This window comes from Hemiscyllium ocellatum, chromosome 5 (genome assembly GCF_020745735.1).
Source record: "Hemiscyllium ocellatum isolate sHemOce1 chromosome 5, sHemOce1.pat.X.cur, whole genome shotgun sequence".
NCBI lineage: Eukaryota > Metazoa > Chordata > Chondrichthyes > Orectolobiformes > Hemiscylliidae > Hemiscyllium > Hemiscyllium ocellatum.
Window position 1 is genome coordinate 63,961,021 of NC_083405.1, and position 16,056 is coordinate 63,977,076.

Sequence of the window (16,056 nt, forward strand, 5' to 3'; positions counted from 1 at the left end):
TGCATTAAATGTCCGTTTTCTTCCTTCATAATGGGCTTGAGCATTTTCTCCATGAAGAAGTTAGAGTAACTGGCCTATTGTTTCCTGCTTTCTGACTCACTCTTTTCTTGGGCAATTGGTATAATGTTAGCATTTTTCCAATCTTCTAGAACCCTCCCAGAATCCAGTGAGTTCTCAAATATTTTGACTTGCATTATCCTATGTAATGCTCATACAAGATGTAAGTGATTCAAACAATGATGGGGGCAGGGAGGATAACAACCTTAGATTACAGTAGGATATAGATGGGCTGGTCAGGTGGGCTGATCAGTGGCAAATGGATATTCAATACGGATAAGTGAAAAGGTGATACATTTGGACAGGACAGACAAGGCAAAGGATTACATGAACAGTGGAACCCTGGGGATAAAAGGGTGTTTGACAATTGGTTCCTTAAGGTAGAATATCAGATAGCTGAAGTGGTTCAGGCAGATGGGATACTTAACTTTATTAGCTGAGACATATAGAGTCTAAGAGAAGGTAGATTATGCTTTATCTGTAGAAAACATTGGTTAGGCCACAGCTACAGCACTGTGCATGGTTCTGGAACAAATATTAAAGGAGGGAAGAGATTGCACTCAAAAGAGCACAGAGGAGATTTACCAATATGTTGGCTGGGCCGGTGCATTTTAGTTATGAAGAGAAATTGGACAGATGCTGCTTGTGTTCCTGGAGCAGAGGAGACTAAGGTGGACATGATTGAGATATATAAAATTTGGCGGGGGGGGGGGGCATAGATAGAATGATCAGGAAGAAACTTTGCCTCGATGAGAGGATCACTGCCCAGTGTCATTGATTTAAGCTAAGGGGTAGGCAGTTTAGAGGGAATAAAGAGGAAAAATAAATTCATCCAGAGGGTGATGGGAATCTGGAATCTGGAACTGACTGCCTGAATGGGTCACAGAGGCAGAAATCCTTATAACATTCAAGAAGAATTTAGATATGCACTTGAGTCAAGTGCTAGAAAATGGGATTAGAATCATATTATGGACCAGACCACTCCAAACTCCCTCAAAATATATTAAGATAGCCTAGACCCCAACTTCTTATTTTTAAAGGCAAGTGTGAGGCAGCGTGTTCTGGATGCAATTTGATTGGCCAAATCGGCTTTAAGTAAAACACACTTTAGCCTTATGCTATAGGTAAAATACAAACAAAAGAAACAATTAACTCTAACGGAAAACTTAACAGAATAATAAACTTCCCAGTGTCCTTATTGCCAATACCTCCAACTCATGTCTTCTCTGACATCGGCAGGACTAAGGAACCAGGAGCTCTAGGATTGCATGAGTGTTTTGGAGCATCTGCTGATTTAAACAGTGCAGTCCAGTGTAAATGCTGGAGTGATGGCAGTGCAATCAGCTCAGTGGAATCCATTTTCGTGAATCACAACTGCTTAAGTTACAGTAAACCTTCAGCATTCACCACTATTAGGACAAGACCGAGGCCATTTTGAAATGGTGATTTGAGCTATTTCACTCACCTTTTCTTTCATTTTTTTTTGTGGAAATTTGGAAGTGTTGAGAACAGAATGGTGTTACAGAATGGTGTTGCAGAATGAGACATGGGGAAAGTAGAAAATGCTCCAATACGAATCGATGAGGTCTATGATACTATTTGTGAGATTAAGTGCCACATTTTACTTCATACCAGATGAATCCTAATTGCAATTCTGCTTTTGAACCGTTCACTAGCCTCTTATATGCCAACTGAACAAAATTAAATGTTCATGATGAGACTTAAGGTTATTCCTGTCCTCAAATTAAACTATCAAATATTAAATATTAAAATTCTAGCCTTTACCTTGTGGGTTATCCACTCTCTTCCATACTGGTACACATTGTTAGCAGCAGAATTTAATGCTTTCTGGATGACCTGTGCCTCTGGAAGCCAGCTGAAACAAATTAAGGCAGTTAAACAGTGAGATGATAGTTGGAGCAGAGATAAAGGAAAAGGAAAAAAAAAATCACACTTCATTCAGAACCACAAAAATTTAAGTTGCACTCACAGGGTAAGGCAATTGTTCACTCTCAAATTTTGTACCCTGAAAATCATACATTCTTGTGGGTTGCAATTTAAGAGCTAACATTTAAAATTGCTTTAAATTGACTTTAAATTTGAATTGTTACATGAATTTTCTTACTTTAGTTATGGAATATGCTCCAAAAGATCCAGCTTTTTTTTAAAAAAAATCTATTATTTATTCTCTTCCTCCTGAACTCTCTATATAAAGATATACACACAGAATATGGAATCAAATTATTTAATGCAATATCGGATTCTTTAGAACAATGTTCCACACAGCAAATAGTCCTAACCTTATATCCTACCAACACCTTTCCTTAAACAAACTATTCAATTGATCTTAAATGTTTACTTCTTACTTCAAACATAAATTTTATAGCTCAATTCTGTATTAACAAATTTATCCTACTCTCTATCCCAACTTGGATTTTAATTTGGTATCGATGTACTGTTTTTCTCAATTCCTGAGCTATTGAAAGTAAGCTTTTATTAATCCTGTCATATCCATCAATATTATACTGTGCTACATTTTATTACACAGTTTCAACAAAAATACCACCATTTTTCTTGTTTTCTTCCTTCCTATATTTTCTTATATTATTCTAAAAATCAAAAATTTACCCTTTCCGAAGGTGTAAAATATTTCCTATCGCAAACAGCACAATATTGGAAAATAACAGAGATATAGTAAACCTTCATAAAATATTGATGTTATGGACATGGCCAGGCACCCTCCCCACCCCCACCACCCCCCTGACCAAATAACATTTCAAGAAAGTAACCTAGGCCCCTACTTTGCTCGTTGTTTTAAGCAGGTGTAAGTGCATATTCTAGGAGTGATGCAGCTGGCCCAACCACTTAGTTTCAAACAAAACAACTTATTTGCAAGATTACCAAATGAAACACAAACAAAAGAGAACAGAATACCGAATAACTTTACTTATTCCAAAACTCAACAGATTATCCCAACTTAATGATTAGATTAGATTCCCTACAGTGCGGAAACAGGCTCTATGGCCCAACATGTACACACTGACCCACCGAACAGTAACTCATCCCGATCCACCGAAGAGTTCCCTACACTATATTTACCCCTGACTAACGCACCTAACACTATGGGCAATTTAGCATGGCTAATTCACATGACCTGCACATCTTTGGATTGTGGGAAGAAACCGTAGCACCCATAGGAAACCACACAGACGCGGGGAGAACATGTAAACTCCACAGAGTCACTCAAGGCGGGAATTGAACCTGGATCCCTGGTACTGTGAGCAGCAGTACTAACCACTGAACCATCGTGGTTCCCTAATGATACTGTTCCAAATATTTGCTACAGTCACCATAAACACCCCTTGTCAAAAACAAAACAAAAATCAAACACAAGGTCTTACAGAAGAGAGATGTCGGTGGTGGGGGAAATCAGCATGGACCTGGTTCTTCGGGTCCATTAGCTTCACAGTGACTAGCAGCCCTGAACAGCCAGACTGCTGGAAACCAAGGAAAGGTGAGATGGGAGAACTGGCCACACCCTTTTTCACTGTACAAATGTTTCTTAAAACTTGAAAGCCTTTTGCCTGAAGCAGTATCTGTTAGAAAAAAATCAAACTGGCCCTAAAATCTTTCAAGCCTAGATTTTTCAGAATTGCTGCTTTTCCAACCTCTCTGAAAAAAACCAAGGAAACCATAACCTTGTTAAAGGAGCAGCATCAGCACACCTCCCCACTTTAAAAAAAATCAATATTCAAAGATGGCTTCATTTTAAAATCCTCTTATTCTTAAATTGTTAGTACACCTCAGCACATACAATGTCTACAATCATGCAAACATGCACCACCATATTTCTGTCTCAGTCTGTTTTACTCCTGCCACCAAATGCCTCTGTTGTTCATTCAAGTCTCGACTAAGTGTCTGCAATCACGCGGTCTCGTCCTGCCACACCACAATTTTCAAACTGAATGGCTATAACAAGAGGCTCCATTTAACTGGTTTGGCATTTTTGTCTTTAAATTTCACCACAAACTTCAATGGGTTATGATCAGTGTATATAATTGTCTGAGATACATTAATGGTAACAAACATTGAAATGTTGTAGCGTCAACACCAAGCTCAAAATCTCCTTCTCAACTGTCCAATATTTCTGGTGATCAATGAGCAATTTCCTGGAGATCTGATAGATCTTTCTACGTTCTCATTATCTTCCTGCAAGACACAGGTCCAACACCAACATCACTTGCATTAATTACCATCTTGAATGGCTTTGCATAATTAGGTGTGGCTAATACTAGGGCAGTGGTTAATACAGCTTTCAGGCTGTCAAATGCCTTCTGACAGTCTGCTGTCCACTGAAATTTCTTGCCTTTCTTTGGCAATTCAGTGACAGGAGTGGCCATACTAAAAAAAAACTTGGAATGAATTTTCAATAAAATCCACTCAATCCCTGCTCTTTTCGTCAATGGTATGGGAATCTCCCCAATTACCTTTGTTTTTGCAATCCGTGGAGCCACTCGCCTATGTCCAACTATATGGCCCAGGAAGGTGACTTGGGCTTTGGCAAATTAACTCTTAAGCAGATTTATCACCAAGCCTGTCTCTTGAAGTTGAGTGAAATATTCTGATAAATTTTGCAAATGTTCCTTCCCTATAAGACTAAAAATCATCAGGTCATCTATATATACGACACAATTAGGTAATCCAGCAATGACCTTATTGATTAGTCTCTGAAACATGGCTGGTGCATTTCTCATATCAAACAGCACGACTTTAAACTGATAGTGTCCATTTGGTGTTACAAAAGCCGAAATTTTCTTTGCTCTTTCGGACAAAGACATCTGCAGTATCCTCTGAGTAAGTCCAACTTAGAAATAAGTTGCTTGTCCCATCTTTCCAACACAGTCTTCCAAACGCAGCATCAGATATGCATTAAACTTTAACTGCACTGACTTTGCAATGGTCCACAGAACCATTGGGTACCATCTAGTATTGGCACCATTACTATGGGTGAGCTCCAGTTGCTGTAATTCACTTCAACTGTGTCATCTTGGAGCACGAGTTTAAATCTCCTTCTGAACCTGTGTCAACTTCAGAGCCTTATGCCTATAAGCATGTTGATTAATCAGAAGGCATCTCCTATATCTACATTATGCATAGTTAGGTTTGTATTTTCTAGCTTAGTTCAACATATCGCCCCATGTGAGAGTAATAACTCTTTCAAGTCATTTTGATTTTGCTCTGGAAGGTAACTCAACTTATCACAGTTTTTGGCAACTTCATTGGCCAATTTAATATGAGGAACCTGGTTACAACACAAAGGGAAGAACCAATGATAGTCTCCACTGGCTTTCCTTCCCTGTCAAAGTACTTCTTGAGCATATTCACATGACACACTCAGATTTCCTCCTGTCTTAAGCCTTTATCAAATAGTTCATCTCACTCAATTTCCTTTTAACTTGATAAGCTTACTAAACTCTACTTTTAAAGGTTCATCTATCACTGGAAGTAACACCTTAAATTTGATAATAAAATTGCAAGTTTTTGACTTCTTGTCTGCTTCCTGTTTCAATATATGCTGTCGCGCCAACTCTCCTGCTCTAGTTAATCGTTCCTGAAAATTTGACACATAGTCCAAGTACATTGTCTCTGAATTCTGACTTACCAATTTCTCCTTAATCATTTTTAGTTGTCCTCTCACTTCATGCTCAAAAACTAATTCAAATGGACTGAATTTGGTCAATTCATTTGGTGCATCTCTGCTCCCAAAAAGTACAAACAGAATTCCCTCATCCCAATCATCTGGATAGTCTTGACTATAAGTCCTCAACATGGTCTTTAATGTCTGATACCACCTTTCTAGTGCTCCCTGCGACTCTGGATGGTACGCAGTAGATTTGAACTGTTTTGTTCCTAAGATGTCCATGACTTCCTTGAATAATTTTGATGTGAAGTTGACCCTTGATTTGATTATATCTCTGTGGCCAGCCCATATCTAGTGAAAATTTTGAATAATTCCTCTACAATCATTTCAGGGGTAATACTGTATAATGGAATTGCCTCTGGAAATCTAGTGGACACATCCATTATTGTTAACAAGTACTGATTCCCACGTTTTGTTTAGGTAGATGTCCTGTGCAATTGGTTCAGACTCTTGCAAAAGGTTCCTCAAATGCAGGAATAGGTATTAAAAAGGTGAGATTTCTTACTGCCTGTTTTTTCCAATTACCTGACATATATGACATGTCTGGCAAAATTCAACTACATCCTTGTGCAGTCCAAGCCAGTAAAAGTTTTTTTGTATTTTAGTGTTTTTCCCACTCGTAAGTAACCCACTATGGTTGCTCATGCGCCATTTGCAATACCTCCTATCTATAAACCCAGTGGCAATACAACTTGATAAACTTTTGCCTATTTCTCATTTGCCTGATTATGTGATGGTCTCCATTTCCTCATTAAGACAGCTTTATAAAAATAGAATAGCATTCAGGGATACATTCAGATTCTTTTTGATACAATTTTGACACAATTGCTTTAATTTCTACCTTTCTGCTGTAACTATGTTAATTTATTGGAGCTAAAACGTCTTCTTTGTCATCTATCTGCTTCTGGTTTGTCAACCATCTGATCAAACACGGTCTCTGCTAATGGCACTTCAACCTTCTTACCTATACTCTTTGATCTCTTCTGTTTGAACTGGCGACTTTGTGACCTTGTTACCACACAGTCAGGAAAAATCCCAGAGTACGGATCCTGTAATAGTTCAGTTGCCCAAGTTTCCACTGGCTTTTCAACCACAGTAGGCAGCACTCCTTCCTGTGAACCAGCTATATTGTTAGCAAGGACAAATTGTATTTCTGGAGCTGAGAGTTTGTCCACTACTTCCCTACCCTTCACTGGTCTTTCTAACATTATTTTTTACATAACTGAGTACTTCTTGTCTCACAATGAGTTCACATTACTAGTACATTTTCTGACAACAGCCCTTCAGAGGCACATATCTCCCCATCTTTCAACATCAAAGATTGAGAGGATACTGTTGTATCTCTTAATATTGTGACCGCTTAACTTGCTGCTCATGGCCCATGCAAGTAAATTTTACCTTTGCAAGTATATGGCATTTCCTCCTTAATCAAGCTCCAACCAGTTTTGGTGCAGTTTTCTAGCTTCCACTCTGCTTTCCATTACCACTCCAACAAAAGTCACTGGCTTATCCCGTTTTCCTACATCTGGATTCCCAGTGCTTTTCCTAGCCCACCAATACTTATTTCATGTGGCCTACTTTATTGCAGTGAAAACATTAGACCTTGTTAACTTCTCTTTCCCCTTCAAGGGTTGCCTTTTTACCCTGTGGCAAGTTATCCTTATGATCTTCACAGAAATCTACTTTTTCCTTGCCATCTGAGAATTTCTCTTTTCCCCAATTTGTATCCCTCATGGATTGAAATTGATTTTGGAAGCCAAAAACTTTTATTTTCGTATGTGATCACTCTGTTTAAGGCTGTACCAAAAATCATCGATTGTGTTGAACAGAATTAGTCCAAGTGTTCCATGAGATGTGACAAATTATTTCTAATCACACCAAAGGACTGCATTTCAATTTATACTGCCACTAATAAACTTTGTTTTCAGTTACCATCCTGTTCCTGCCTCCATACTCCATCATCTAAGGTCGTAATCTAAGTAGTAACTTCCCAAGATTCATGAGAACTGAAGTGATGCAGCAAGAAATGTCCAATCCATTATGGCAGTTCTCAAAAAAAATTAGTAATTCAGTTCACTCTCTAGCTATTCCTCTACCATGCTGAAAACTTCAACTATTTAGTTTTCAAGCAGATCTTCAGTTCTCTTTTGAAAATTAGCACTAAACCATATCTGCGGAGGAACTCCCAATTCTGACTTATGCTTATTGTTTGAAATCTTCCCACTCTAGGCACTGATTTCTCTACGGTTGATGTCTATGTATGCTACCTTTCAATAATTTTAAATACTTGGATTAACTCCAGAGGCTATTCTGTGATAGATGAAGATTTAAGACCTCCTTACTTTCACACTCCATACCTTGACTTATCAAGCTAAGGATCCATATTAATTTTTGAATCGTCTCTGTGCACCCACATTAAAATTATACAATTTAGTTTACACTCACTTTAATCACTTAACCTTCCAAACTATATCTCTACACCTACTGTAGACCCCTGCTGACTAATTCTATTGCCCACTCAATAAGTTTGATGAGATTTATCATAATCATGCCTTATAAATTCCACGCCAGCTAGGTTAACTATTTTCTCCTTTGTCTAGATATGTGACAATATCATCGCTTACTAGTGGCATTATAATTTTTTGTCACATATGATAAGCTAACTTATCTGTAACTGCAGAGATCAGGTATTTTCACTATAGTGACTACTCAACAGCACCTTTCAGTGACCTCTAACATTTCGAACGACAAAACCAGAAGATGAGCATCTCCATTATATCACTGTTCTTTCACTTTTACCGAGTCAACATCGTGGAACTCCCTCCTGAATTTTACTGTGGGTATGTTTTCACCACAAGGAGTAAAGTAATTCAAGGCAGCAACTCACTAGCACCTCTGTCAACGTAATTAGGCAATAAGTCTCAACCTTACCAGTGATATAAATGTAAACAATGAATAAAAGACATGCTCTTTCTCATCCTTCATCATGAGCTCCAAAGCATAATTTTATAATTTCTAGGAGCACAACAACTTTCTCACTGACTTCCTCAGAATCTCAAACAATCAATCAATTAGCTTCTGGCACTTTGCTTTCCTTTAACTCAATTAACTTAACCAACATTTTGCTTTTCGCAAAAATGAGAAAGCAGAAACGTTATCAATTGTTGGGTTAAGCAGATTCAATGGGAAAGAAGAAAAATTCAGGACAGAGAGAAAAGATAAAACACATATCTTTAGTCTTGCAGCTTACTTTGCCCACTCAGGATGGTTAGCAACAGTCTCATTAATCAGGCTACTAGTGACTTTGATCATGTGCACACTTTCCTCGTGGACCTGCAAACATAATGCACATTTCAGGACCACTGAAGTGGAAGCAGAAACAAATGTTTAGTTCAAGTGTTTTTAACAAAGTAATTTCTTGTCAGAATTTATCAAATTTTTTTCTTGATTTAATACCATAAAGAGCAAAAATTTTGGATGAAGACACGAGCATCTGTTGAACAAGATGACTCATTCACGTCACACAGTCGGCACTTTGTGCTTTGCTTTATAATGGGGTGATATGCAACAGCCCTGTCATACCCTTTATAATTCTGGTCCCACTCTGTCACTGTTCTTTTTATAAAAACATCCAAAGTAGTTCCACAACCCACATCAGTAAAGAGGCATTGAGCATTCAACAACAACTTACATTTGGGAGGGAGTAAGGACTGCAGATGCTGGAGATCAGAGTCCAAAAGTGTGGCACTGGAAAAGCACGGCCAGTCAGGCAGCACCGGAGGAGAGTTGACGTTTCAAGCATAAGCTCTTCATCAGGAATGTGGTGGGGCACAAGGGGGCTGAGAGATAAATAGGAGGGGGCATGGGGTGGGGAGTAGGAAGGTAGCAAGGAATGTTATAGGTAGATGAACTTGGGGGGGGTGATGGTGATAGGTTGGAGTGGAGGGTGGGGCAGATAGTTAGAAAGGAAGATGGACAGGTAGAACAGTTCAAGAGGGCAATTGTAGGGTTAGATCTGCGATAAGGTGGGGGAAAGGAGATGAGGAAACTGATGAAATCAATATTAATCCCGTGTGGTTGGAGAGTCCCAAACCAGAAGATGAGGCATGCTTCCTCCAGGCATCAGGTGGCTTGGTTTTGGCAGAGGGGGCATGTCCTTGGCTGAACTGGTCCTCACCCTCAATTTCTCTTTCAAATCCCCTCATTTCCTTCAGACCAAAGGGGTAGCCATGCACACCCGCAAGGGCCCCAGCAATGCCTGCCTATTCGTCGAGTATGCAGAAGAGTCCATCCTCCACAGTTACACGGGCACCATTCCCCACCTTTTCCTCCGCTACATCGATGACTCCATCAGCGCCACCTCATGTTTGCATTGGGAGGTTGAACAGTTCATCAACTTCACTAACACCTTCCACTCTGACCTCAAATTCACCTGGGCTATGTCAGACACCTCCCCACCCCACCCTCCCCTCTCCATCTCCATTTCAGCCAACCAACCCAACATGGACATCGACTACAAATCCACCAACTCCCACAGCTACCTGGACTACACCACCTCCCACACCCCTTCCTGTAAAAATACCATCCCTTACTCCAAATTCCTCTATCTCCACTGTATCTGCTCCCAGGAGGACCAATTCCAATCCAGAACATCCCAGATTGCCTCCTACTTTAAAGGACCGCAATCTCTCCTTCCACGTGGTCAACAATGCCCTTCAACATATCTTCTCCACCTCCCCAACCCTCCAACCATGACAAGGACAGAACCCCCACGCCACCAACCTCCAAATATAACGCATTATCCTCCGCCATTTCTGCCACCTACAGTCTGACCCCACCACCTGAGATATTTCCCTCCCCACCCCTTTTACATTGCACAGAGACCATTCCCTCCATGACTCCCTCATTAGGTCCTTCCTCCACCAACCCCCTACCCCCAAAATCCTCCATTGCTAGCACCTTCCCTTACCACCGCAAGAGGTGTGAACCTGCTTCCACACCTTCCCCCTGACTTCTATTCAAGGCCCCAAAAGATCCTTTCATATCCAGCAGAGATTCTCCTGCACCTCCAAACAGCTCATCTACTCTGCCTGTTACTCTCGATGTGGTGTCCTCTGCATTGGGGAGGCAGGATGCCAACTTGCGGAACGCTTCAGAGAACATCCCCACCGTCCTGCGGTCGAACATTTGAACTCAATTTCACCAGTTTCCTCATCTCCCCACCCCAACTTCATCGATCGCATTCCTAGCTATCTTCCCTCCAACCCTCCCATTTATCTCTTAGCCTCCTTGCCCCACCCTCCCCCACATTCCTGATGACTCGTCGACTCTCCTGCTCCTCGGATGCTGCCTAACCGGCTGTGCTTTTCCAGAACAATTTGAATTTAACAGACCAAAATTGGCGTGACATACTGTATAGGAACAAGACAAAATTTCACACTAAGCCAATGCAAGGGAATATTAGGATAGGTTATTAACAGTTAGTCAAACATGTGCACATTAAGAAACATTTCAAGAGGAAAAGGGAATGAGATCATTTAGGGGTGGAATTCCAGCAATTAAAGTCTAAACAATTGATGGCATGGTTGAACAAAGAAGGAATAAAGAAATTTGGGATGTACAAGAGGTCAACTCTGGAGGAACATACAACAACCAAAAGGATTTGATTCGAGTTTTTAATGATTGGGAGGGCCAGGGTCTTTCACAAACTAAGAAGACATGCACTTGAAAGTTAGAATCCTGGAAGTCTCATTTGAGAGTATGAAAATTATTTCTGGGACTTTATCTCTGAGCATTTCAACATTTATTGTGTTTATAAAGTCAAGTTTTATTTCTCATTTTAGTCAGAGCAGTTCACCGAGGCAGAGTGTATAAGCTGTATATAGCCACTGAACTGACAAAGGATACATAATTACTACATGGCTTAAGAACAAGTTTTTTTTAAATAGCCTTTTATTCATCCTCATTAAAAGATTAAGTTAACTCCATTTCCCCAACATACTAAGGACTTTGGGTTAGGATGCACCTTTCATACCCATCCGATTCCTACCATTTTGCATTTGCTTATGTAATGGCAGTCCATCAAATGCATAATACACAACCCAGAGAATGCTGGTGAAACTCAGATTTGGCAGCATTCATTAACCCACAAAAGTCTATTTCTAATTTCCATTTAGAACATTTGAACATCTCCAATTTGATATCAAACCAGTCCCAGCATTTATGATTATGCTAACAGACGGAATAAAGGCATAGGAGCAGAATAAAATTTTAAAACAACCAATTTTCTGCCAAATAAATTCTCACGTGATTTAGTGCTCGTCCAACCAAAGATTGTTATGTAATTACAGGAAGTTTTACATTATAAAAAATTGGATTTTCAATTAAGAGAATGAGATAGGTATTAGAACGTGACCTAGTGGACAAGCTCTCCTTGTCAAGTTCTGAGGAAGGATCACTGGACCTGAAACATTAGCTCGGATTTCTCTCCACAGATGCCACCAGACTTGAGCTTTCCCAGCAATTTTTGTTTTAGTTTCTGATTTCCAGCATCTGCAGTTTGTTTTTATTTGTCAATGCTGCTTTTAAACAGCTCACCTTAGATCAGAGAAGATACAAAATGTAGGTATGATAGTCAGTGTGAACTAAAACAAAGTTATATTAAGGAAACATGGAAGTAAAAAAAAATACATTCAGCATACCCTGTATCAAGAGAATATGCAATCTTTCCAATCATTCGTTTGCAAACTGTACCTTTGCAGTAAGTAAAAGAGCCAGCAGTAACGTTCCCATAACCAGTAAAAAGATGATAAAAATGCTGATCAATTTATCCAGTGATTTCTCCAGACAAAAAATAATCTGCAGAATACAAGCAAAACATTGATCTCTTGGATGGAGAATGTACCATTTCAAAGACAGAATTTAAAATATCTATGCTACATTAACAGCAGGAAGAAACTTGTGCTACAGGAACGCGAGACTAGGAAGGGACTTGATAGGGTGAATGCTGATAGTCAATGTTTTCCCTTTTAGGAGAGATTGCTTTTGAACTCCACACTCGTTCCACAGTTTCTCATTTCAAACAGAGGGAAGATTTTTGCTTCCTCTCAAAAGGACCATTACTCTATGAAACTCTCTTTCCCAGCAATGAGTGGATGCAAGATCATTGAATATTTTTGAGACTAAGATACAGTAATTCTCTTAGATTCTGGACTTAATGTAAACAGGAAAGTGGAGGCCACAATTAAATCAGCAATGACTTTATCAAATGGCAAATCAGACTCAAAAGTCCAAATGACTTACTCCTACTCCTAATTCATATAAATGTGCATATCTGTCAGTTAATCAGGCAAGATAACCTATTAAAATATTTTAAACAAAGCCCATTATGATCAGGTATTCCATCTTGGCTTTGATAAATGTCCAATAAAATCAGAGTAACAGCATATCCTCTATTACTCTCGAGCTGGTTTGTGGTTTTTTGGCATTTGCCTTAATGCAGTTTCACTGTAATCAATCTTGAAATGAAATATGATTAATAAAAACAAAAATTGTTGTGTGAATATTAAAGTAAATTTCTCTATGGCATACCAACTTACTTTTTTGCATTCAATTTCATCTGTACTCCCAGCAGACATGCATTGAAGCTCACAGCTCTCCATAGGTAATTTTAACAAACACCCTCAACTTGTCTACTTTTCAGAAACGTTAACCAATGATAAATTTCAGCAACGCATCAAATTGGACACAAGAAATATTCAGTCGTAATTAGGTATAGCATGTTAGTTTTGACAAAGGTTAAACATCTGAAGCGAAAACCCCATTTTCTCTGATTTACTTCTTAAGCATTTCCAGCATTTGTTATTGTTCTTTATTTGTCTACACAAATAAACTGCAGTGATTCAAAAATGTGGCACATCACCACCATCTCATGTGCAATAAATGTGTGCTGACCCAGTCAGTGATGGTCACAACTGGAAATTAAATAAAGAAAAATATAGATAGACTGAGTGAGTGGGCAGGCGGAATATAATGTGGGAAATTGTAAAGTTATTTACTTTGGCAGGAAGAATTAAAAAAAAGCAGAGTATTACTCAAATGGAGAACAACTGGAATTCTGAGCTGCAGAACCATCTAGGTGTGCATGAGTCACAAAAAGATAGTATTTAGACGTAACTCATAATCAAGACACATGATGGAATGTTATCCTTTATGATGAGAGGAAGTGAACAGTAAAGTAAGGATATTATGCTTCAATTATACAGGGCATTGGAGAGACCATTTCTTGAATATTGTATACAGTTTTGGCCTTTTGTCTTGCTTAAAGTTGAATGTTAATGTGTTGAAGGTGATTTGGAGTGATTTACTAGATTGATACCTGGAATGGCTGGGCACTCTTAACAGTCTAGGTTGGACATGCTGGGATTGGAATACGGAAGAGCGAGAGGTGACTTGATTGAAGTGTAAAAGATCTTGAATTGTCTTCGCAAATTGGATGTGAAAAGGATATTTCTCCTTGCCAGTCAGTCCTGACTAAGGAGCACTGTTTTAAAATTAGAAACATTTTAACAAGAAAATGTTTTCTGAGGGTTGTTTAACTTAAAAATTTTCTGTCTCAGAAGATGGCATAAGCGGGGTTATTTTATTGATATTTGTAAGGCAGAATTATTTTTAAATGAAACTGAATCAAATGTCATTTGGAGTTGATGGGGATGTGGAATTCAATACGCAATGATCTTATTGAATAGTAACATCGACTTGAGCCAAATGACCAATCTCTGCTCCTTTCATGTTCATAAATGCACTTCAGCTCAGGAACCGAAATCTCTGGCCAGGAACACACTGTAACTTAAGTTAAAATGACAGTGGAACCATTCTTGTGTTTGTCCTGATGGGCTTCAACAACTTTCCTCTCTTTTCAACTATATCAATTTCTGCATTAACAAGCAACTGTTACATGAACTACTTTTATAGTCTATCCTTCTTTCCTGTCTTGAACAGAGATGTTAAATGGGCTAACTTTCCTTCCAAAGCAGAACATGGATAACTAAGAATTGTTCACAATGGTCTGTGCCTCTGCTGTGTCCTGACCTCTTTCGAAATGTTAACGAGCAGCCATCAAGAACATCATTAATTAAAATTCGTTATGCTTCTGCTCATCATAACAAAATAAGGCATTGTCAAATAAAACTGAAACCTCATGCTTCATCATTGATGAAAATGCATTGTTAGGCATGCAACTTGACAATCAAGAAAATTAGCATTTTGGTTAATAGTCCACAATGCATTTATATTTACATGAAACAAGCTTTTAGTTTCTCTTACTCTTAACACTGAATTTCACGAAATAGCTATAATACTGTGCATTATGAACAAAAATGTTTGCCTCAAATGATCTATTGCCAAATGCATCAAATTAAATGAAGTTAGATTTCTTTTTTTAAAATAGCCATAGTCATTAGCACCCCATGCCCTCTGGATTCTCTTCTTTAGAATTTGTTAATTGATCTCTATCGGGCTTGCTCAATGGCCAGTTAAGAGATACACTGTTTACACTTCCTTCAAAGCAATTTTGGAACTCAAAAACAGTATGGTTCTAGGCATAATGTGCTACTACAGAGTGCAGGGGACAGGAACAGAAGCAGACCATTCAACTCTAAGTCTACTCTGCAATTCACGGACCACAAATGACTTGTACCTCAGTTCAGTACAATCACTTTTGCTTCATATTTCTATGTTGTACCCTCCATATCTTTATGAACACAATATAATATTGCTAAATTACTTTTAATTCATGCAATGTTTTCAGAAAATACCCATCAATAAAGTAAACTTTTCATAACTGATAATGATTGCTTTATAAAAATAAATCGATGTTAAAAGGAGAATTTTCTGGCAGATTTAAAAGGAGCTCAAACATAAAATGGTGTCCTGCTCAGTTTGGTTGCATGTTTGCAACTTTTACCCATCTGCTTCCCTTCTTAATTTTCCAAATAGAAAGAAACACATCGGAAAAACACAGAAAAATTACTGCCTCCGTCTCCACATCCAAAATAGATGAATTTAACAAGTTAAAGAATGAGGAAAAGCAGGAGAACCTAAAAATAAAGTACAAAAAAGTACCTCTCCAGCTAATGAAGGAAATAACAGTTCACTATTTGAATTGCTGTTAACTCCATTCAAACTTGTTAAAAGTGTATGATTGTAAACAATTAATTTAGTTCTTGTGAAGAGATGTCAAGATAAAGAGCATCACTATCCATTGAAATCATATTTTACTATTAATGGCATGATCGTTA

At 38.6% G+C, this 16,056-nt stretch overlaps 1 protein-coding gene across 3 annotated transcripts in view; it reads right to left on the bottom strand.

Annotated features, from left to right (window-relative positions):
- Positions 1 to 16,056, bottom strand: part of tmem245 (transmembrane protein 245) — a 119,132-nt gene that overhangs the window by 60,009 nt on the left and 43,067 nt on the right. For all 3 annotated transcript variants that reach the window (XM_060824824.1, XM_060824822.1, XM_060824823.1), the window contains 3 exons: positions 12,512 to 12,616; positions 9,009 to 9,091; positions 1,843 to 1,933 (listed from right to left, as the gene is read on the bottom strand). In XM_060824824.1, the coding sequence (XP_060680807.1) occupies positions 1,843 to 1,933; positions 9,009 to 9,091; positions 12,512 to 12,616 (279 nt within the window). The remainder of the gene's footprint in view (positions 1 to 1,842; positions 1,934 to 9,008; positions 9,092 to 12,511; positions 12,617 to 16,056) is intronic.